Here is a 25,315-nt window from a genome sequence, read left to right on the forward strand (position 1 = left end):
GGTTCTGAGAGTGTGGAGATGGATATAAAAATAAAACATCTAAATCCTGCCCGCTCAAATTTAAACCGCCTCCGTTCGGAGGCTGCTAATGAAACACAACATCCAGAAATTACCATTGTGCCAGCCGTGCGAGAATCACGGGCTGGCTTCCTGATTCTCGTAACTCTGGGCCTGTCTCTCAGCAAATGGTTCTTTCACATCTGGCAGATGCTGCAGGGGACTCTGCTCTCCCTCCGAAGCCACAGAGGAAGTTGGGGGGTTGGGGGGAGAAGAGACAAAAGCCTCATCTACCAGCATGAGAAGTCTCAATAGATACAGTTGAAAACGGATGAATCAAGAAAAAGCGGTCTAAGCATATTATTTACAAATATGGAAGCAAACACTGGGAAGAGAGCCGTTGCCTCTGGGGAGGGGTACCCACACCCGAGAACTGCTATATTTCGTTCTATGCCTTTTGGCTCGACTTGACATTGTTTAATAACATGGGCATGTATTACTTCAATTAAAATAAATATTAACTATGAAAGATACACATGAGCAACAAAAGAACTCTCTTTCCGCTCTCCACTGACGAGGAAAGGGGCTGGAGGGAGCCTCGCCAGAGGACTGTGCAGGCCCCTCCTTCGCCCTGTTCTTGGGATGGCCAAACGAAGGCTTTGTACCAGGGAGGACTGGGGAGAGAACCAACTGGGTGGCAGAATTTGTGAGACGTTGGGTCGCTCACGGACTCGTGGATTCTCAGTTTACTCCTCTGCACAGAGATGATGTGTGTCTTGCTACTTAAGAAGGTTTGTTGAGAAATTCAAATGAGATACTGACAGCAAGGAGCATGTGTGCGTGGCCCAGGGCTACACCAGCGCTGTGGAATTGCTATCATTACAGGGATTCACATCACAAGAGTCTGGGCTTAGAAGCTGAGGCAGGATAGCATTCTGGGGACAGTTTACAAAGAGCTCTTTAAATATCCTCAAACTTAAATTGTATATAAAACAACACAAAAATTCCATTCCTCTCTAATCCCATGGAGACTGAAGAGAGAAAAGGGGAACCTGAGGAGGTCAGGCAGAGTTCAGGTGGCCCATCTTCTCACCTGCAGCTGGGCCTGGGGCCAGACCATCGGGTGGGCTCTGAACACAACCCATTTCTGCATGGGAAGGGCATCAGATGCTTATCTGAAAGGTGACACGAGACCCCCTCCCAAACCTTTGTAGGTTCCCAGTCACCTGGCCTGCTGCAGGGTATCTTCGTTAGACAGAAAAGGAGCTGATAATAAAAAAATTGGCCAACTTTGCCTGAGCCCTGGGCACCGGGGTAAGCACCTGTCTCATTTCACTGTCAAAACCATCTGAGGCCACAGTCCCCACAAGAGCAAACGGAGACTGGTGAGGTCAAGACCCCTGCCCCAAATCATAGGGCCTGCAATGAGGGCAGACGTGGGACCGGAACGCAGGGCAATCTCTAAGCCAGTATTGTACACTGCCTCCTGGCTATGGCAGAAAAGGAGCCCAGGAAATCTTCTCTGAGGTGAACTGTTAGCAAACCCAGCCTGCTCCCCGCAGCCAGCCCAGTGGATCAGCGAGTAAAATTCTTCCCATACTATATTTATGGAAAATTACAGACTCCTAACATGGCTAATTTGCTAACGTGCTGGGGGCCTGAGGGAGGGAGACAGACCCGCTGAGGGCTTTGTTCTCCCAAGCCTTTACCAAATCAGCGGTTAGCAGGGAAACTATACATCCCTGGCTCCTAGCTGATCACGCACTATGGGCTGTGCGTGGCGTTGTCCTTCGGAGAGGATAAACTTGCTGCCATTGGGCTAATTAAAACTTCCAGGATAATCTGCAGCTTATCTGATATTTATAGTGCTACAGCAGTTATCAGAGCTAACGGAGAACCAGGGCACGCCAGCAATTAGGAACCGAGGTAACAACTGGGTAAAGCCACAGCTGGGCAACAGCCAAAGAATAGCCGGGGAAATGCAGATCGACCCCCAGGGTGGTCTGGGATCCAATTTGACTTCTGAATGAAGCTAGTGGTGACTCTTTAAAAGGAAAAAGAGTCGGAATGACAGGGCAAGCCCAACCCTTTGGTAGAGCCCAATAGGGGAGGAAGTGAAGGCTCACGTGGTCAGCACAAGCCTGACACAGATTATTCACATGGTTCTGGAAACCCTGGGAAGCAAGGAGCAGAAGCAGCTCACTGAACGGCAGAGAGAGCCTGGGCTTCAGCCTCTCATGACAGTGTTAACTCTCTAGTTCTGTGTGATTCCCAGAAGGGACTAAGTTCAGAGGCTGGGGGTAGGGTGTCTACTTGGGAGGACCTCTCCATAACCAGCTGATGGGGAAGGCTTCCCAAATCCTGGGACAGTACCTATATCTTGCATGAGTGCCAGGATAAGTGCCACCTTGCTCACCCTCAAAACTGAGCATCGTCAGAGCGCGTGAACCACCCACGAAGTACAGTTAGGTCAAGAGAAGGGAAGTCTAGATACCCTCAGCCCCTATCTTGCAGGTGATGGGGCAGAAGAAACAGGAACCGCATGTCAACCCACAAGATGGCCATCCTGGGTGGTTAAGGGATCAATAGTTACCAAGGGAGGACAGATAACAGGAAAGCAGACCTGCTGGCTGTGTTAGGGTGTCAGCTCAACCTGCGCCCTCCCTGTCAAGTTCACTGAGCCTGAAGGCCGTGCTCTCTAAGAAGCCTACCTGGTTGAGAAGCTGCATCTTGCCTGGCTCTGTAGCAAGCCCTCTGCTGGAACTCAGCTTGACCAGCCCCTGCCTGAGGGGGCTGCTGCTTGGCCGGAAACGAGCTTGCTGAGAGGCCTCCTGCCCAGCCGGGGCGCCGGCCACCTTCTGAGGATGCTCCCGCGTCTCTGGCCCCCAAGACAGAAACCTGGAGCCCATGGCTCTGATGGCCTCGTGCTCGCCCTCACTAGACATCCTGGAAGACTCAGCTGCCAGGCGGCAGACCACGCTGGCAAGGTCTCTGCACGGCCTGTCCCGCGTGCTCTCGGGCGGCCCTGGGCCCTCCAGCCGCCTGGAGAGCTTGAACATCTGCAGGATGTGCTGGTAGAACCTCTGGTCCTCAGAGTAGTCTTCACTCTCTGACTGCTCCTCGGCAGAGCTCTGCATGTGGGACAACTGGGGCGCCAGGAAGGGGCTGGGGTGCTGCTCCCTGGGTCCGGGGCCTAGCTCACCCACACCCCGCTCAGATCCCCGTGAGCTCTGCAGGTCCCACGGGAAGTTGGTCACCTCCCCCAGGACCTCAGAGCCCAGGTGTGAGGCCAGGCTGCTGCTGCTGCTCTCCAAGTCAGGCCCAAACCTGCCCAGCCTCCTGTCCTCTGCAGGGGGCTCCAGAGAGCCTGGGGGTGGTGTCTTCTCACTGGCAGGAGACCCTCGAGGGGCCTGCGAGGCGACTGCAGGGGCGCTCTGGGCTGGTTCTGAGACCAGGGTATCAGGGGGTATTAGCAAGAGCCCCTGAGGTGGACCTATGGCTGAGGCCCCTGGAGCCTCAGGGTCTTCGGGCTCTATTTTCTTGCTGCCCCAAGGGGCGTCCTTGTGGACAAGCTTGGAGACCTGTCCCATCCACAATCCCGGGGGCTCTCTCCTCCTCCTGCCCCTGCCCATGCTGCTCTCCTCCCCAGAAACGCCCTGCCAGCTCTGGTCTTCAGCTGGGCTGCTGACTAACAAGAAGGGCTTGCTCTTCCTGGCAGGCAGCATGGGGTCAGAAGAACAAAGGGACAGGGAGGGATCCTCCTCAGGGGATGGTGAGGGAATGGGGCTCTGGCCCTTGTCCCCCGCAGGGCCAGTGGAGCTCCGCTTGGCCATGTTATGGCTGTGCTGCTCCCCTTTCAGCTGCAGGCCCTTGAGGGCTTCCAAAAACTTCAAGTGGACCAAGGCTTGGCTCCTGCTCTCTAACGCATCCTGCCCGTTCCGGAAGGGCCTGCTGTGGTCAGGGCCCAAAGCGCCAGGTTTCTGCTGTCTGGTCCTCATTTCCAGCTCTTCTATTTCAGGGTCTGAAAACCCCAGGTAGATTTTCTCTGTCGCCTGCTGGGGCTTCTCCAGACCCTGCTGATCACCTAATTCTGTCCTGCAGTGGGCTGGGGCCCTGCCTAAGATTTTCTCCACGTCGGCAAAGATCTGGTGGGTTCGGGAAGCTTGGCCCTTGAAGAGTGGCTGTAGCTTGCTGGGCAGGGAGCCCGTGAGAGACCTAGGGATGTCAGCCAGCATACGTGGGCTCTTCCCTTTCTTAAAGGAGCCCTCACTTCTAGCCTGCATCTCTTGGTCTAGGTCCAGATCAGCCAGCCCAGATGCTGAGAGAGGGGATGGGCCATGGAGAAAGGAGGAAGAAGGCAGAAGTCCCTGCTCAGGCTGTGTTTCCTAGATGGGTATATAAACAGGCAGAGAAAACTAAGACAAAGCGCTTCTGATTTCTACTTGCTACCTTAGCCCTTGGCAAACCCTTAGCAGAAACCCACCCTCCATTTAAAGAAAAACACAAACCCATGAGGGAAGAAAAGCTAAAAACTCCCTGAGCTTTGTTGTTTTCTGGGCCCTAGTTTCCTTATCTATAAAGAGGAGGTTCGATGAGATCAATGGCTTACAAACCTTGCGCCATGGAACCCACATATTGGTTCCGCCTGGTACCTTGGGGGCTGCTATAGTGGGCATATGACGGGGAACAGGCATCACCAAGACCCACACCCCCAGGTTCAACCAGAGCAGCTCCACTTCTTCTTTATCCACTGGCCCTCTATGGGAGAACTGATGTGAAGACAGGGTTCCATTGCTAACAAATGTCTGAAAATCACCAACTAGATTACCCCAAAGGTACCATCAAGCTCTCAATTCTGTGATTGGTTAATTTCATAAAATCCACCATCCTTATCAAGGACTATCAGAAAGAGTCTAAGAAGGGAGGAAAGAGGGGAAACATAAGCAGTGAACCGAGCCTTGGGAACTTGGACTAGGTCTTCTACCAAAGGCAAGAGTTGGCACTGCTCAAGAGAGGTCCACAGTCAGGGAATCTTGGGGTAGACAAAACCATAAAAGATCAACCACATCCTGCATTCACCCTAAACTCCACCCAGCTCTCCTGCAGAGAGCCCAAACCACCTGAGCCCGGTCGCCCACCTGGTCAGGCCTGCCCCTGGACAAACTGGTTTGCACCTGTCCTGAGCCCTAAGATCCAGACTGGCAGCCCAGGGCAGTCCACTTGCCCTCAGCTCCTGAAACCACAGGAGGAATCCTTTTTAACAGGGAGCTCCTGGAACTCAGTCACACACCCAGAGCTCAGTCTATTACCCAGCCCTCCACCCCAGAACCCTCACTTCATTCCCTCTCTCACCTTCAGCCATGGCAGAGCCTGCCCAGATGCTGATTATCATGTAAAATAGTCCGGGGTTAGTGAAAAGCCCATTATACATCTTTTACCTTTCAAACACATGCCATTAGAAAATTCAGCCTCTTTGGAAATTACCTGTTCTCTTTTCTCCACCTGGAAGAATGGACTTGCTGTCTTATTTCTCAGAACCATGATTAGTAATATTGGGGTGGGAGGGAGTAACTGTAGAGCTTGGAAATGATTAAAAGAGCTAAATTCATCAGCAACTATCCAATGTCAGAACTGACACCTTGCAAAGGAAGGAAGATGGAGGAAATCTTCACTGAGAAGTAAGCACCAGGCACCAGTGGGAAATAAAGACTATAAATAAGAGAGCAAATCAACTCGACCATTAAGAGGGTTAAAATGGTATTCCCAGCGTTCCCCACTTGGCTGAACTGGGTTCCCAAGTCCCTCCCTCTCCTCAATGTGGCCCACCTGCCTCACACCTGGAGGGACAAATAGAATGATAATGGGAAAGATAACTTTCAACTCTGAGTAAAAAAGCTACTTGGGACCAAGGTGGTGACATTGCAATCAAATGTCAGTTATCCACCATGAACCGAGGACACCGGCAGCAAAGGCCATCCACAGGGCCAGATAAAGCCTCAAGCTTTTCTTTCTGGATCTTGAAGGCACTGATGTTCTGACAACTGAATTATGGCTCATCAGACATCTAGGAATTTGCACCACCGAGACACATGATGAACCCACACGAGGAAAGCCTGGCTCGGAAAGGAGAGGAGAGGCACTCGCTCCTCTGGGTTCTCTGGCCTCCACCAAGTGCTCCCTGTGCCCCCAACTCTCCAGAGGGGCAGACGGCGTCACTGCAAAACCCCATCCTCAGCAGGGCACTCCCTCACTAATCCTATTATGTCATATGTGCCTCCCAAGGGGGAAAAAGAAATTGCTTAGAGATAGTAACCACTTCTAGAAGCCTAAAAGGAAAATTTGCCAGAAGACAGGCATAATTCAGATGAGGCACTATCAAAAAGTTACTATATTATTGTCGTCATTCTTAACCTCCCAGCTGTAAACAGCTAGAGGTTCCCGATATGCCTCAGGTTTCAGGCCTGGCCTCTCTGAGAGCTGGCATCCACTGACTCACCAGGGGACTTCTGGAGGTCTCTTTGTCCTTCTTGTCTTTCTTTTCCTTTTTCTTTTTCTTTTCTTTCTTCTTAATGGCCCCAGGAGTCGACAGCTTCCCCCGCTCTTGGATCACCAAGTTCCGGTAGTGCTCATCACAGGGATGGTCCCACATGGACTGCCCGTTGGCAAAGTTGAAATAGTAAATATCACCTGTGATGTCCTGGCTGGGGATGAGCAGAGGTCACAAGTTAGTCCCTGCTCAGGTCCAAAGCTACACAGGAAAAAAAAAAGAAGAAGAAAAATGGCGAGGAGGCAGAGAAGAAGGAAGAACTGTGGGGAGAAGGGGAGAGAGAGAAAAGAAGAGAGGAAAGGATTAACACAAAATTGAAGGGTAGGGACTTTCCTTATGGTCCAGTGGTTAAGAATCCGCCTTCCAATGCAGGAGACATGGGTTCGATCCCTGGTCAGGGAACTAAGATCCCACATGCCTCGGGGCAACAAGCCCGCGTGCCGCAACTAGAGAGAAGCCCGTGCGCTGCCACGAAGAGCCCGCACCATAACAAAGACCCAGTGCAGCCAAAATTAAAAAAATAAAAATTGACGGGTACCATTTGGCTAAGAATAAAGAGTTTCCTTAGATAGAAACAAAGGATTGGGATACCTAAGGACTTCTCTAGATGGAGACGTTTAATTGTTAAGGTTCCTGAGAATTCATGGTAGACTAGAGTAGGAATAAACTTTGTTTTAGATGGATAAATACAAACACTATGGTATCATGGAGATAAATTCTGGGATAGAACTTGCTTAATATTTTCATAAATGATCTGAAGAAAAAATATGCGTTGTGATAGCTCTGATTTTGCAAAAGATTCTAAACTCATAAGAGGTGATAATCCAAGCTAGTGGGGTCAATCAACAATAAAAGAAAATAATGTAGAAGGTAGGTCTCAACATGAACAAATAAGCCGTTCATCCCACCCACCATTATCAGTAATCCATATATTGCAATATAATCCATATATTGCAATATAAAAGATGCAATACCCAGGAATAAATCCAAAGTGTGCAAAATCTTCATAAAGCTTTATTGAAAATTCAGGGGAAGAAAAAAGAAAAAACAATTGGAGAGACACCCAGTGTTCCTGAATAGAAAGATTCAAGTCTGTAAACATGCCATTAATCCTCAAATTAATGTATAAATCCAATACAATCCCAATCAGGCTCCTTATGAAATTTGACAAGCTCAATCTTAATTCAAATGAAAGAGAAAATATGCAGTAAAACAGGAAAAATATCAGAGGTAAAAGATAAAAAGACATACAAGTGACCAAGAAGCACATGAGAAGATGCTCAACACCACTGAAGATTAGGGAAGTGAAAATTAAAACTACAATGAAATGTCACTTCACATCCATTAGCATGGCTATTATCAAAACAGCAGAAAATATGGGCATTCCCTGGTGGTCCAGCAGTTAGGACTCTCACTGCTAAGGGCCCGGGTTCGTTCGCTGGTTGGGGAACTAAAATCTCACATGCTGCAGGGCGTGGCCAAAAAAAAAAAAAAAGCAGAAAATAACAAGCGCTGGCAAGGATGTAGAGAAACTGGAACCCTGGTGCACTACTGGTGGGAATGGAAAATGGTGTAGCCACAGTGAACACAGCATGACAGTTCCTCAAAAAATTAAAAATAGAATTACCACTTGAACCAGAAATTCCACCTCTGGAGGCATACCCAAAAGAATTGAAAGCAGGGATTCGAACAGACATTTGCACACCAATGGTCACAGCACCACTATTCACATAGCCAGACGGAAAGAGAAATTCTCAGGTGCCAGAAACAAAAAGAAAACATGAAACCTGAATAATAAGTCCATGAACTGACAGGTCAAAACTGGTATCTGACCTGGATATAGGCCTGTGGAACTTGGGCTTTAATGCCAGTTTAGAACAAAATGTGGCCTTAGGCCTTCGTGAATTTAGGAACTGGAAATGAGACACTAGGTGTATCTGGGGTCCTTCGGGCTGTTCCCTCCATGAATAAAAGGACCTAGGTCATGGAAGCAGCAAGGAAACATGTCAGGTTCTAGGTGGGGAAAATAAAATTTAATGAAAAACTGAAACCCCAAGACACATGTAGATATATAGTCCAAAATGTGGTAAGGGAACCCCAAGTCAGGAAATTAATGGAAAAATTTAGTCCTAAACCACTGAAAACTCCTTGGCAGAAACCACTGTAAAGCCACTCAACAACCTAGGAATGAGACACTCACAGAAAATAACCTCTGCTGAAGATGAATTCACAAAATGCACAATAACTAATTACAGAGGAAATGTGAGCATAATTTTCGCCATGAGGGAAAATCAGTAACACAATGAAAAGAAGAACTGAGAGAGTAGAACAATCAAAAGAAGACTAAAAATAACAATATTTAAAATTATTGTAGGGATAAAGGAGTAGAATCCATAATGAAAGAACAGAACTCTAAAAAAACCTAGACATATTGAAAAGAACATAAGAGAGCTTGAAGGAACTGGTAGTCATTAGATTCAAAATGAAGAACAACCAGATCTGATGCAGTCAAGAAGAAACAAATAGTGAATTGGGAAATAAATATGCTAAAGGAAATTATAAAGTGATTTTTCAAATATGAAACAGAAGTTAAGAGACATGGAGGATCAAATAATAAGGTCCAATATATTTCCAGTAAGAGGTGTAGAAAAGGAAGTGATAATGGTTGAGAATTTTCCAAAATTGAAGAGATATATGAGTCCTCAGAGTAAGGAAGCACTCCAATTCCTATACACAGTAAATAACAATGAATCCACACCTAGACACACTGTTGTGAAATTACAGAACACCAGAGATTAAAAACAAAATAATAAAAACAACCAGAGGGGGGAAAAGTTGGTTACCTACAAAGAAACAACTAATGAAACCAAAAAACATGTCTTACGAGCAAACCCAGCGGTCAGAAGATAATGGTATTGTAAAGCAATTATACCCCAATAAAGATGTTTAAAAAATAAAAAAAAAATAAAAAAAATAAAAAAAAAATAAAAAAAATAAAAAAAATAAAATAAAAAAAAATAAAAAAATAAAAAAAAATAAAAAAAATAAAAAAAAAATAAAAATAAAAAAAAAAATAAAAAAAAAAAAAAAAAAAAAAAAAAAAAAAAAAAAAGAAGATAATGGTATACAGTATTGTCAAACAGCTGTTGACAAATCTGTACTCAACTAAACCACTATTCAAGTGTGAGACCAGGGACTTCCCTGGTAGCACAGTGGTAAAGAATCCGCCTGCCAATGCAGGCGACACGGGTTGGAGCCCTGGTCCGAAAGATCCCACGTGCCTCGGAGCAACTAATCCCGTGCATCACAACTACTGAGCCTGCACTCTAGAGCCCGCGTGCCACAACTACTGAAGCCTGTGCGCCTAGAGCCCGTGCTCCGCAACAAGAGAAGCCACCACAATGAGAAGCCCGCGCACCGCAATGAGAAGCCCGCGCACCGCAACGAAGACCCAAGGCAGACAAAAATAAATAAATAAATTTTAAATTAAAAAAAAAGTGTGAGACCAGGGATTTCCCTGAACTCAGAGCTTTCACTGCTGGGGCCCAGGTTCAATTCCTGGTGGGGAAACTAAGATCTCACAAGCCACACAGTGCAGCCAAAAAAAAAACAATACAAAAACAAAGAGTGAGACCAGACAACAATTACTCAGGACACAGGAAGATAAACACATTTAGCATGCTTGATACAAAGGACATTTAAGAACCCTGTATCCAAAAACAGAAACAGACTCACAGACTCAGAAAACAAATTTATGGTTACCAAAGGGGAAAGGGATGAGGTAAGGAAAAGTCAGGAGTTTGAGATTAGCAGATACAAACTACTATATATGAAAAACAAGGTCCTACTGTATAGCACAGGGAACTATATTCAACATCCTGTAATAAACTATAATGGAAAAGATTATGAAAAAGAATATATTTTTTAACATCTTTATTGGACTATAATTGCTTTACAATGCTGTGTTAGTTTCTGCTGTATAACAAAGTGAATCAGCTGTATGTATACATATATCCCCATATCCCCTCCCTCTTGCACCTCCCTCCCACCCTCCCTATCCCACCCCTCTAGGTGGTCACAAAGCACCAGGCTGATCTCCCTGCGCTATGCAGCTGCTTCCCACTAGCTATCTATTTTACATTTGGTAGTGTACATATGTCAATGCCACTCTCACTTCATCTCAGCTTACCCTTTCCCCTCCCCATGCCTTCAAGTCCATTCTCTAAGTCTGCGTCTTTATTCCTGTCCTGCCCTAGGTTCATCATATATTCTTATATGTGTGTGTGTGTGTGTGTGTGTGTGTGTGTGTGTATGTATATATATATATATATATATATATATATATATAAAAAACTGAATCACTCTGCTGCACACCAGAAACTAACAAAAAATTGTAAATCAACTATACTTTAATAAAAAAAAAGAACCTCGGTGACTTCCCCGGTGGCGCAGTGGATAAGACTCCGCGGTCCCAATGCAGGAGGCCTGGGTTCGATCCCTGGTCAGGGAACTAGATCCCACATGCGTGCCGCAACTAAGAGTTCGCATGCCACAACTAAGGAGCCCGCCTGCTGCAACTAAGCAGCCCACGGGCTGCAACTAAGACCCGATGCACCAAATTAATTAATTAATTAAAAAAAAAAGAACGCTGTATCCAAAAATGAGAGACTACATTCTTATCAAGCACACATAGAACATTTACATACACAAGATCACTTACTGAACAAAAGAACTCTCAACGTGTAACAAAGAATAGATATAATGAACAAATAAAATTGGAAATCAGTAATTTAAAAAACACCCAACTCTATCCATCTCATTGCATTCAAGCTATCACTTTGGAGCAAAGGTACTTAACAAAATTTTTAAAAAATCAAAGCCAGGGCTTCCCTGGTGGCGCAGTGGTTGAGAGTCCGCCTGCCGATGCAGGGGACACGGGTTCGTGCCCTGGTCCGGGAAGATCCCACATGCCGCGGAGCGGCTGGGCCCATGAGCCATGGCCGCTGAGCCTGCGCGTCCGGAGCCTGTGCTCTGCGGCGGGAGAGGCCACAATGGTGAGAGGCCCGCGTACCGGAAAAAAAAAAAAAAAAAAAAAAAAAAAAAAAATCAAAGCCAATAATATATAATCATTACCAAGCAGAGTTTACCCCAGGAATGTAAGGTCGGTCTAATATTTGAAAACCAATCAATATAATTGACCATATTAACAGACCAATATAGAAAAATCATATGATTCTATCAATAGATACAGAAAAACTATTTGATAAAATCCAACATCCATTTTGGATTTAAACTCTCAGCAAGCTAGGAATACAAGGGAACTTCCTCATCCGGACAAATGGCATTTAGAAAACCCTACAGCTAACATCACCTAACATCATACTTAATGGTGAAAGACTGAATGCTTCCCCTTAAGGTCAGGAACAAGGCCAAAATGTCCATTGTCACCACTTCTATTCAATTGTACTGGAGGTTCCAGTCAGTGCAGTAAGGCAAGAAATAGAAATATAAGGTATCCAGGTTAGAAAGGACATGTCCCAGAAGACATACCATCTATGTAGAAAATCCTATAGAATCTACAAAAAAGCTACTAGAACTGACATAAGTAAGTTTAGCAAGGTTGCAGGCTACAAGGTCAGTATACAAAAACCAATTTTATTTTTATATGAAGGCAATCAACAATTGGAAATTGACATTTCAAAAAAAACCATAATGGAAAAGAATATGAAAAGAATGTATATGTATTTATAACTGAATCACACTGCTGTATAGCAGAAATTAACACAACATTGTAAATCAACTATACTTCAATAATATAAGAATAAATAAATAAAAGATAGCATTTACAGAACCATCAAAAGAAGAGAGATAAATGACAAAATATGAGCAAGATGTGTACACTAAAAACTATAAAAGATGGGCTTCCCTGGTGGTGCAGTGGTTGAGTCCGCCTGCCGATGCAGGGGACACGGGTTCGTGCCCCGGTCCGGGAAGATCTCACATGCCTCGGAGCGGCTGGGCCCATGTGCCATGGCCATTGAGCCTGTGTGTCCGGAGCCTGTGCTCCGCAACGGGAGAGGCCACAACAGTGAGAGGCCCGCATACCGCAACGGGAGGAGGAATTCCTAAAGAATCAGTCTTTGAAGCCTAGTGGGATTTGATTGCAGGACTTCAACAAGACTGGGGAAAACAGAGACTCCACTCTTGGAGGGCACACACAAAGTAGTGTGCACATCAGGACCCAGGGGAAGGAACAGTGACCCCAGGGGAGACTGAACCAGACCTACCTGCTAGTGTTGGAGGGTCTCCTGCAGAGGCGGGGGTGGTGGGGGGGGGGGCACGGGGCACTGTGGCTCATCATGGGGACAAGGACACTGGCAGCAGAAGTTCTGGGAAGTACTCCTTGGCGTGAGCCCTCCCAGAGTCTGTCATTAGCCCCACCAAAGAGCCCAGGTAGGCTCCAGTGTTGGGTTGCCTCAGGCAAAACAACCAACTGGGAGGGAACCCAGCCCCACCCATCAACAGTAAAGTGGATTAAAGTTTTACTGAGCTCTGCCCACCAGAGCAACAGTCAGCTCTACCCACCAGCAGTCCCTCCCATCAAGCCTCTTAGATAGCCTCATCCACCAGAGGGCAGAGAGCAGAAGCAAGAATAACTACATTCCTGCAGCCTGTGGAACAAAAACCACATTCACAGAAAGACAGACAAGATGAAAAGGCAGAGGTCTATGTACCAGATGAAGAAACAAGATAAAACTCCAGAAAAACAACTAAATGAAGTGGAGATAGGCAACCTTCCAGAAAAAGAATTCAGAATAATGATAGTGAAAGTGATCCAGGAACTCGGAAAAACAATGGAGGCAAAGATCGAGAAGATGCAAGAAATGTTTAACAAAGACCTAGAAGAACTAAAGAACAAACAGAGATGAACAATACAATAACTAAAATAAACTAGAAGGAATCAATAGCAGAATAACTGAGGCAGAAGGACGGATAAGTCACCTAGAAGACAGAATGGTGGAATTCACTGCTGCAGAACAGAATAAAGAAAAAAGAATGAAAAGAAATGAAGACAGCCAAAGAGACCTCTGGGACAACATTAAATGCAACAACATTCACATTATAGGGGTCCCAGAAGGAGAAGAGAGAGAGAAAGGACCACAGGAAATATTTGAAGAGATTATAGTCGAAAACTTCCTTAACATGGGAAAGGAAATAGCTACCCAAGTCCAGGAAGTGCAACAAGTCCCGTACAGGATAAGCCCAAGGAGAAACACGCCAAGACACATAGTAATTAAATTGGCAAAAATTAAAGACAAAGAAAAATTATTGAAAGCAGCAAGGGAAAAACGACAAATAACATACAAGGGAACTCCCATGAGGTTATCAGCTGATTTCTCAGCAGAAACTCCACAAGCCAGAAGGGAGTGGCATGATATACTTAAAGTGATGAATGGGAAGAAACTACAATCAAGATTACTCTACCCAGGAGGGATCGCATTCAGATTCGATGGAGAAATCAAAAGCTTTACAGATAAGCAAAGGCTAAGAGAATTCAGCACCACCAACCAGCTCTACAACAAATGCTAAAGAAACTTCTCTAAGTGGGAAACACAAGAGAAGAAAAGGATCTACAAAAACAAACCCAAAACAATTAAGAAAATGGTGATAGGAACATACATATCGATAATTACCTTAAACGTGAATGGATTAAATGCTCCAACCAAAAGACACAGGATTGCTGAATGGATACAAAAACAAGATCCATATATATGCTGTCTACAAGAGACCCACTTCAGACCTAGGGACATATACAGACTGAAAGTGAGGGGATGGAAAAAGATATTCCATGCAAATGGAAATCAAAAGAAAGCTGGAGTAGCTATACTCATATCAGATAAAATAGACTTTAAAATAAAGAATGCTACAAGAGACAAGGAAGGACACTACATAATGATACAGGGATCAATCCAAGAAGAAGATATAACAATTATAAATATATATGCACCCAACATAGGAGCACCTCAATACCTAAGGCAACTGCTAAAAGCTATAAAAGAGGAAATCGACAGTAACACAATAACAGTGGGGGACTTTAATACCTCACTTACACCAATGGACAGATCATCCAAAATGAAAATAAAAAAGGAAACAGAAGCTTTAAATGACACAATAGACCAGATAGATTTAACTGATATTTATAGGACATTCCATCCAAAAACAGCAGATTACACTTTCTTCTCAAGTGCGCACGGAACATTCTCCAGGATAGATCACATCTTGGGTCACAAATCAGGCCACAGTAAATTTAAGAAAATTGAAATCACATCAAGCATCTTTTCTGATCACAATGTTATGAGATTAGAAATGAATTACAGGGGAAAAAAACATAAAAAACACAAACACATGGAGGCTGAACAATACGTTACTAAATAACCAAGAGATCACTGAAGAAATCAAAAAGGAAATCAAAAAATACCTAGAGACAAATGACAATGAAAACACGACGATCCAAAACCTATGGGATGCAGCAAAAGCAGTTCTAAGAGGGAAGTTTAGAGCTATACAAGCCTACCTCAAGAAACAAGAAAAATCTCAAGTAAACAATCTAACTTTACACCTAAAGGAACTAGAGAAAGAAGAACAAACAAAACCCAAAGTTAGCAGAAGGAAAGAAATCATCAAGATCAGAGCAGAAATAAATGAAATAGAAACAAAGAAAACAACAGCAAAAATCAATAAAACTAAAAGCTGGTTCTTTGAGAAGATAAACAAAATTGACAAACCATTAGCCAGACTGATCAAGAAAAAGAGGGAGAGGACTCAAATCAATAAAATTAGAAATGAAAAAGGAGAAGTAATAACTGACACTGCAGAAATACAAAAGATCATGAGAGATTACTACAAGCAACTCTATGCCAATAAAATGGACAACCTGGAAGAAATGGACAAATTCTTAGAAAGGTATAACCTTCCAAGACTGAACCAGGAAGAAATAGAAATTATGAACAGACCAATCACGATTAATGAAATTGAAACGGTGACTGAAAATCTTCCAACAAACAAAAGCCCAGGACCAGATGGCTTCACAGGTTAATTCTATCAAACATTCAGAGAAGAGCTAACATCCATCCTTCTCAAACTCTTCCAAAAAATTGCAGAGGAAGGAACACTCCCAAACTCATTCTATGAGGCCACCATCACCCTGATACCAAAACCAGACAAAGCTACTACAGAAAAAGAAAGTTACAGACCAATATCACTGATGAATATAGATGCAAAACTCCTCAACAAAATACTAGCAAACAGACTCCAACAACACATTAAAAGGATCATACACCATGATCAAGTGGGACTTATCCCAGGGATGCAAGGATGCTTCAATATACGCAAATCAATCAATGTGATACACCATATTAACAAATTGAAGAAGAAAAACCATATGATCATCTCAATAGATGCAGAAAAAGCTTTTGACAAAATCCAACACCCACTTATGATAAAAAAAAAACTCTCCAGAAAGTGGACATAGAGGGAACCTACCTCAACATAATAAAGGCCATATACGACAAACCCACAGCAAACATTCTCAATGGTGAAAAACTGAAAGCATTTCCTCTAAGATGAAGAACAAGACAAGGATATCCACTCTCACCACTATTATTCAACATAGTTTTGGAAGTCCTAGCCACTGCAATCAGAGAAGAAAAAGAAATAAAAGGAATACAGACTGGAAAAGAAGAAGTAAAACTGTCAGTGTTTGCAGATGACATGATACTATACATAGAGAATCCTAAAAGTGCCACCAGAAAACTCTAGAGCTAATCAATGAATTTGGTAAAGTTGCAAGATACAAAATTAAGGCACAGAAACCTCTTGTGTTCCTATACACTAATGAAAAATCTGAAAAATAAATTATGGAAACACTCCCATTTACCATTGCAACAAAAAGAATAAAATACCTAGGAATAAACCTACCTAGGGAAACAAAAGACCTGTATGCACAAAACTATAAGACACTGATGAAAGAAATTAAAGATGATACCAACAGATGGAAAGATATACCATGTTCTTGGATTGGAAGAATCAATACTGTGAAAATGACTCTACTACCCAAAGCAATCTACAGATTCAATGCAATCCCTATCAAATTACCAATGGCATTTTTTAAGGAGCTAGAACAAATCATCTCAAAATTTGTATGGAGACACAAAAGACACCGAATAGCCAAAGCAGTCTTGAGGGAAAAAACGGAGCTGGAGGAATCAGACTCCCTGACTTCAGACTATACTACAAAGCTACAGTAATCAAGACAATGTGGTACTGGCACAAAAACAGAAACACAGATCAATGGAACAGGATAGAAAGCCCAGAGATAAACCCACGCACCTATGGTCAACTAATCTCTGACAAAGGAGGCAAAGATATACAATGGAGAAAAGACAGTCTCTTCAATAAGTGGTGCTGGGAAAACTGGACAGCTACATGTAAAAGAATGAAATTAGAACACTCCCTAACACCATACACAAAAATAAACTCAAAATGGATTCGAGACCTAAATGTACGACCAGACACTATAAAACTCTTAGAGGAAAACAAAGGAAAAACACTGACATAAATCACAGCAAGATCTTTTTTGATCCACTTCCTAGAGTGATGGAAATAAAAACAAAAATAAACAAATGGGATCTAATGAAACTCTAAAGCTTTTGCACAGCAAAGGAAACCATAAACAAGATGAAAAGACAACCCTCAGAATGGGAGAAAATATTCGCAAACAAATCAACGGACAAAGGATTAATCTCCAAAATATATAAACAGCTCATGCAGCTCAATATTAAAGAAACAAACAACCCAATCCAAAAATGGGCCGAAGACCTAAATAGACATTTCTCCAAAGGAGACATACAGATGGCCAAGAAGCACATGAAAAGCTGCTCAACATCACTAATTATTAGAGAAATGCAAATCAAAACTACAATGAGGTATCACCTCACACCAGTTAGAATGGGTATCAGCAGAAAAATCTACAAACAACAAGTGCTGGAGAGGGTGTGGAAAAAGGGAACCCTCCTGCACTGCTGGTAGGAATGTAAATTGATACAGCCACTATGGAGAACAGTATGGAGGTTCCTTAAAAAGCTAAAAATAGGGCTTCCCTGGTGGCGCAGTGGTTGAGAGTCCGCCTGCCGATGCAGGGGACACGGGTTCGTGCCCCGGTCCAGGAAGATCCCACATGCCGCGGAGCAGCTGGGCCCGTAAGCCATGGCCGCTGAGCCTGAGCGTCCTGAGCCTGTGCTCCACAACGGGAGAGGCCACAACAGTGAGAGGACTGCGTACCGCAAAAAAAAAAAAAAAGCTAAAAATAGAATTACCATATGACCCAGCAATCCCAGTACTGGGCATATACCCAGAGAAAACCATAATTCAAAAAGACACATGCACCCCAATGTTCATTGCAGCACTGTTTACGATGGCCAGGTCACGGAAGCAACCTAAATGCCCATTGACAGACGAATGGATAAAGAAGTTGTGGTTCATATATACAATGGAATATTACTCAGCCCTAAAAAGGAACGAAATTGAGTCATTTATCAAGATGTGGATGGATCTAGAGACTGTCATACAGAGTGAAGTAAGTCAGAAAGAGAAAAACAAATATCGTATATTAACGCATGTATGTGGAACCTAGAAAAATGGTACAGATGAACCAGTTTGCAGGGCAGAAGTTGAGACACAGATGTAGAGAACAAACATATGGACACCAAGGGGGGAAAACCACGGTGGGGTGGGGATGGTGGTGTGATGAATTGGGCAATTGGGATTGACATGTATACACTGATGTGTATAAAACTGTTGACTAATAAGAACCAGCAGTATGAAAAAACAAACAAACAAAAAAACAACTAAAACTAAACTTTCTTTGGGTTATCTGTATGGAAATACGTTAATATAAATGTTTCAGACATTACATGAAATTTCTAAAAATCTTATATGTTCTGGTATAATGTTATAAGTCATAATTCTAGTTATTACTTTAAAATGTATATCTCAGAAGTAACTAAATTTCCTTGTCAATTGCATTACTATGAACTTTCATCAAATCTTTAACCGTGGTCATTTTTAAGTCTTTTGTCATTTACAGACAGTTCTGGGTGTACTCTGATGCTTTTGCAAAAATGTTCCTATAAAAGGGTTTCATCTTCAAGGAATTCATGGAAAAGACCCTGACAAGTACAGGTTTCTGGTAACTGACTATACTGCTGAACTGAATGAATAAGCATTTTCAGAACTCTAATGGAAAACTGATGAATTCATAAAAGTGCTAACAAAAGATCAAGATAAAAAAAATTAATTACATGGGACTGAGTGACCTGATGAGGATGATTGTAATTTTTGTGACTTTCTGTTTGAATAAAAAAAAAATCCCACAAGGACTCAGGCAAAAAAATATACAAATCAATTTTCACTGCAAAGTAAAGGAGCTGTTACAGTGGAGGATTCCTGGACTGAATGTCAATATTATGACATAGTATGAGTGTGTTTCGTGTTTGGTAATTGCAATCATTGTTGCTTTTGTTGTGGTCATTCATTTACAATGGTTGGTGTCAGTTTATTTATCTCTTGTAAAAATAAAATACAGTGTGTGTGTGTGAGTTGCGGGGGGAAAATAAACGAAACACAGAATATCTTCACGACTTTGGAATAGGCGAACATTTCTTAAACAGGACACAAAGCATTAATCATATTTGAAAAGTCGATAAACTGGACATCATTAAAACTTAAATTATGTTATTCAAAAACTACCAATTAAAAGTATAAAAACAAAAACAAAAAAAAAAGTATAAAAACAAAAAAAAAGAAGTAGAAAAAAAAAGGAAAGCGTATTTTAAAAACTTGGCCTATGAAAAACCTTAAAATCTCTTACACAGATATTAGTAAAAAGTTTAAGCCATCTGGGCAATTCACCTTAACTAATACCATTCACCAGAAACACAATTTGTATCCAACTGTTCTTTATAAACTAGTGAGTTTTGCATTATCATTCCTGTCTCATGGCTAAAATTTAAAAGCAAGCTGTAAGATCTCTGTTTGTATCTGCCTGTATTTTTATATATGTCTATGTACGTATGTAATAAATTTGTGATTTTTTTCTACCTGCAAAAAAAAAAAAAAAAAAGACAGTACAGTATTGGTGTAAAGGTAGACAAACATATTAATGGAAGAGAAGAGAGGATCCAGACTTCGAAGGAATTCCCCAACTAACAGCAGTTACTCATGGGACTGGGAGTAAGGATGAAAGAAGACACATATACATAACTTTCAATGACTTACTTTAAAAAGTGAGAAATAGTTCATGCTCTCCTTACCGGATGAGGCAGTGTTAACTACCACCAGCAGGTACCTGAGGGCCGCTGGCATGACCCTGGCACACAGCTGGGCCACAGCCGATGACAGTTCCTTCCATCACCCTTTTTCCTTTTTACATCACTGCAGCCATTTATTTATTATGTGCACATTAAGGTATTATTCTGATTACATTTCTCATGTGGTTTTTAATTAGAAAATGTATCCAAAAGCAGAACAGCACAGACATATACAGATTTAAAAACATAAAGAATAAAGGGATTAATGATAAGGCAAATGTGGCTAGCAGGGTGGATGTTGGAAACCAAACAGAAACCACTATCCTACAAACTTTTCCTATAAACACAACCTTGAGTCCTCAGCACCTGGAATACTGGGTGCAGTACTGATGGCTTTAGTAGAAAAAAGATGTCATAACCTGGAGAAGGTCCAAGGAAAGGTGGCTAAAAAGATCCAGAGAACAGGGAGCCCGTCATGCGAGGAGAAACTGGAAGGATTAGGACCCTGCGGCGGGGATAAGTAAAGCTACGACTGCAGTCATTTTGAAGTATGGCCAACGCATTAAGTGGTTCAGGGAAGAACAGGATAATTATACCTTGTACACAAAATTGCACAATCCCAGCAGAAAAGACGACCCCCCACCCCAAGATATCTGGGGGCTAGTTTGGGAGAAACAGGAAATCCCACGCTACGGTAGGAAGTAAACTCGGGGCACCGACCGTAAGAAGGCCACCTGGAGAGAGCTCCGTGCAGGTGGTGAGGACAGAGCAGCGCCCCCAGGAGTGGGAGTCCTGGCGTGGGGAGGGTCGGGGGGAAGGCGGTGGCTGCCCCGCCTCGGCCAGTCTGTTTCCTCACCATCAACCTCTGATCCCCTGAGATAAGCTGAGCGAGTGTCTGCTCTCACAGTTCAAAGACTGCCAACTGAAACTGGAAATAGGAACCCATTCATGCACAAGTCACTCAAATTCAGGGCTGGGCTGTCAAAGGAGACGGAAACCACTGCCAGTCTGTGTAGCCTCACTCAAACCTCTCCAGCACCAGCATCCACTCTGGACACACTGAGGAGGTCCCAGTATTGTCACTCTCCATCTCAGTCCGCAAAGGATAATAATGACACCTCCTCCGTGTGTCCAAAACGGATGCTGACGCAGGGCGGCAGCTTAGATCATGGGACCCTGGGTATCCCTGCTGAACCCCTCCAGGGACCATCAAGGCGGCCTGGGCTCAGGCCCAAAGCATCAGGCGGCCCAGCAGAGGGATGGACCATTGCAGGACAGGCTTCGAAAGGTGGCCGGTTAAAGCTGATCTCCGGTGTCAGGCCCCCTCCGCCTCAAAGGCCAAGCCAGAAGGCGGCGCCCGTGCTGACTCACCATGGTTTCCACTCCCCAGGCAGTGGGGCCACAATGCCCTCCCGTGCCAGCCACATCAGCTCTGGTTCTTCTATGGGATCAATACCAATCTCTTTGGCAAATTCAAGAATTTCTGCAAGGAGGGGTAGGAGGGTGGGAAGGTAAGAGAGGTGGGGGTGGGAGGAGGGTGGATACAAAGAAGGAAGAATCAGTCAGTCTTGGGAGATAATAAGAGAGCTATATATTGGTTTCTGCCCCCGTTCCTGTTAATGTTTGGTCTTTGGTCCCAGTTCCTGACACAGAGTTCCTAAAGCCTTTGGAATTTCCTGAGTGACAAGAGAGTCTTCTGTCTCAATGAGGCGACTCTGGGTGGGCTCCTGGACGGGGCCTGGCCACCAGAAAGACCAAGTCATGATTAGAAGCTTGGAACTTTCAGCCTCTCCCCTCATTCTCTGGAGAGGGGCTGGAAAATGAGTTAATAAGCGATCATACGTACATGACGAAGCCTCCATAAAAATCCCTAAACTCTGGGGTTCAGAGAGCTTCTGGCACTTACACGTGCAAGGAGGGTGGCACATGCCAGCTCCACTGGGACAGAAGTTCCTGCACTTGGGACCCTCTCGGACGTTGCCCTATGTACCTCTTCATCTGGCTGTTCACCTCTACCCTTTACCATATCCTTTATGGGTCATCTCAGTGGAGGACTCTGGAAGATGACATACCTGGGGACTAGGAAAGGCAAAAAGGACCAGCCGAAATTTGGTTAGCCAAGGACTAACGTGTTCATTAATTTCACACGTATTGTTTGAGTGCCTCCTATGTGCCAGTCACCATGGGCCATGACTAAGAGAGAAAAGCCCTCTGTCCTTATGGAGCTTACATGCTGGTAGAAGAAACAGCCAGCAATGACATCAACAGATAAATAGGCAAGGAATTAAGGCTTCTGATAAATGTAATGACGGAAGTGAGTGAGGTATGAGACAGAGTTTGTCAAGGTAGAGGGGCAGTCTTTTTACAGAGGGTGGTCAGAAAACCTCTCAGAATGGGACACTTAACTAAATCCTGGAGGAAACAAAGGAGCCAGCTAGGCAGAGCACTGAGGAAAGAGGACTCAGGTAGAAGAGCAGGTTCAAAGGGCCTGTGACATGTGGCAGCCTGGCCTGTCTGGGGGCCGTCAGAAAGACCATGTGCCTAGCAGAGGGAGGGAGAGAGAGGCGCTGGGTGAGCCTGGCTGGGTGGCAGGGCCGGGTCATGCACAGCCCTGCACATCCCACTGAGCATAATGGAAGATTATACGGAAGATTATGAAAAGCAGAGCCCTGATATGATCTGCTTTACACTACAAGATCACTCTGGTGCTAAGTGGAGCACAGACTGGAGAAGGGCAAGAGTAGAAGCAGGAGGCTGATTAGGAAGCTGCTGCAAGTCCAGGAAGAGAAAATGGGGGCTCGAGCTTAGGACGTCTACGCGTGACTGAGCAGAAGAGTTTTTCATAAATAGCCTTAGAAAAAGTTAGACCCCGTTTATAATAGCAAACCAAAATGAATCAAATCTTTAAGAAATAAACTGAGCAAGAAATGTGCAAAACCAAAATGAAGAAAACTTTTAAGTCACCCCTGAAGAACAGAAAAAAGACACAAACGGAAAGGAATAGGTGTTCTTTGATAGGAGCCTCCAGGTTGACCTGGATGCATAACTTAACTGCATAGAGATGTCAATCCTCCCCAGGCTCATTCATAAATTGAACACAATTTTCTCTAAAATACCAACAGTTCCCCAATACACAGCCCTCCCCAGAAAAAGACAGGGTGTTTCTAAAGTTCATGGGGAGATAAAGCAGATAAGATAACCAAGAAAACTTTGAAAAAAGAAGAGGAATGAGGGTATTTCAGCCTTACTAGATACAACAATTTATTACTGAGCCTCAGTAGTTAAGAGCACAGTTCTGGCGTTTGAACAGACAGCCCCATGGAACAGAAGAAAAAGTAGACCCTAAAACACACAGGCGGCACTCAACCAGTGGGTGAAAGATGAGCTATGCCACGAACAGCGTGGGGACAAACCTGAGGACAACGTGAGAGCAGGGAAGCTTTTCTAACTATGAGACAAAATTCAGGGGCCATATGAGAACAGACTGATATATTTAACACAGAGATTAAAAATTTCTACACGGCACACAAACAAAACTCCTATCCTATCCTAATGTGGGATCCACGGACTCCTACAGACGCAAGAGTTCTTCCCCAAAACTGGCTCGCAAACCGCCTGAAGTATAAGAAAATGTGTGTCCAGGTCCGCAACTCATGAGAAATTCAAAGAAATCTTCCCTGCCCCAAAATAGCATGTGCTTCAAAGTGTAGGCCCTGGAGCTAGAATACCTAGGTGTGGATCCCAGCTGCCCCGATTAGTAAACTGTGTGACTACAGGGAAGTTACTTAACCTTCCTGTGCCTTGGTTTCCTCATCTGTAAAATGGGGATAATAATCGTATCTAACTCACAGAGTTGCTGTGAGGGTTGAAAAGGAAACACATGCAGAGTTCCTAGTAGAGAGACTGGCACACAGTAGCACTCAATAAATTTTGTTATTATTGTTATTAATAATGTTATTATTGTTTTTTTTAAAAAACACACAGCTTTAGTTTGTTCTTAAGAAATTGGGTTTCCCCTGGCCTCAGGATATACTGTATTTCATGATATCCTCTACTATATTTCCATTTAAAGTTAATCATTGATCTGACCCAAGGTCACCAAACTTTTTCTGTAAAGGGCCAGACAGTAAATATTTTAGGTTTTGTGGGTTGTATGGTCTCTGTCACAGCTACTCAATACTCTCCTATAGCATGAAAGAAGCCATAAACAAGACATAAATAAGCATGGCTGTTATCTAATAAAACTTTAACTACAAAAGCAAGCAACAGGCCAAGTTAGGCCCGTGGGCTACAGTTTGCCAACCCCTGATCTAACCCAAATACACTGAGCAACCCTGTGCATGTACCATACTTTGCACTAGAAGAACAAAAATAAACCATAAAAATTGCCCTCAAAGAACTATTACAATACACCCAGGCCTCTTACCTTGCTCACTGGGGATGTAGGTCTCATCATAATCTTCCTCCAGAACCAGCTGGTCTCCTATGCGGATGGGTCTTCCGGCCATGATTGGTTTGGGCTCGAACACCTAGATCCCAGAGGCCCCACCCACCCAAAGAGAAAATCAGTGCCCCAGCTTAGAAGGGGAAAAGGTGGAGCTGGGTCATGGAGCACCTGGGCCAGACCAGCCCCTGCAGGCCAACTGAGCCAGGGAGAGCGGAGGGTGGGACCAATGGCTCAGAACTCAGGCCTTATGGCCTCTGCACCCTGGAAAGTTCTTAGACACATCTCCCCCCAAAGCCCTGCTGAATACTCTAGTGGACCATAAACGATCTGGAAACCCAAATGTCTCAAGGGTTTGACTTCACACTCTACCCACCCCCCCAAATAGGAGTAAGAACACATATGTGTCCCAACACATAGCCCTGTTTGCATGTCCCTGTTTACCTTGAACAATGCCCTCAGGGAGCTTACAGTCTAGCAAGGCAGCGTACACAGCTTCAACAGCAGTAGAAGGCAGAAGGGAAAAACACATCCTGCTCTGGGAGTACTAACACAGAAGTAACATACTCCCACTGCGGGGATGAAGGAAGGCTTTGTCAAGGAGCTGGGTACCGACGGCTGACAAGAATTCTGACAGCGGAGGGAGGAATCCCAGGCAGAGGGAACAGCATGTCAGGCAAGGTGGTCTGGGGAGCCGATGCCAGCGCGCATGGCAGGGGCTGGGGTGGAAGCCAGGCCTGGGTCTGGTCATGGTGATCTCAGTGGATGATGCTGAAGGGCCTCAACTCTGCCCTGCAGCAGAGAGGAGCCACTGTGGGCTTTGGTGGAAGAAAGTGACACAGAGTGGCCTTTTTTTAGGATGAGAACTTTGGCAGGAGTGGCCTGGCCGGATTGGAGAAATGAGAGACTGGCATCAGGAAAACCACTGAGGCGGCTACAGTCCCCGGGAAAGATGATGAG

The 25,315-nt window shown here is 44.2% G+C and overlaps 1 protein-coding gene across 14 annotated transcripts in view; it reads right to left on the minus strand.

Moving 5' to 3' along the window:
- CEP164 (centrosomal protein 164) overlaps positions 1–25,315 on the minus strand; it is a 72,136-nt gene that overhangs the window by 40,679 nt on the left and 6,142 nt on the right. For 13 of the 14 annotated variants that reach the window (XM_032638997.1, XM_032639007.1, XM_032638996.1 and 10 more), the window contains 3 exons: positions 24,338–24,440; positions 21,283–21,394; positions 6,494–6,698 (listed from right to left, as the gene is read on the minus strand). In XM_032638997.1, coding sequence (XP_032494888.1) covers positions 6,494–6,698; positions 21,283–21,394; positions 24,338–24,419 — 399 coding nt within the window. In that variant the 5' untranslated portion in view covers positions 24,420–24,440. Of the gene's footprint in view, positions 1–6,493; positions 6,699–21,282; positions 21,395–24,337; positions 24,442–25,315 lie in introns of those variants that run through there. The other variant, XM_032639005.1, reaches the window with a different exon arrangement.

The sequence above is a fragment of the Phocoena sinus genome, chromosome 8, assembly GCF_008692025.1.
Source record: "Phocoena sinus isolate mPhoSin1 chromosome 8, mPhoSin1.pri, whole genome shotgun sequence".
Classification (NCBI taxonomy): Eukaryota; Metazoa; Chordata; class Mammalia; order Artiodactyla; family Phocoenidae; genus Phocoena; species Phocoena sinus.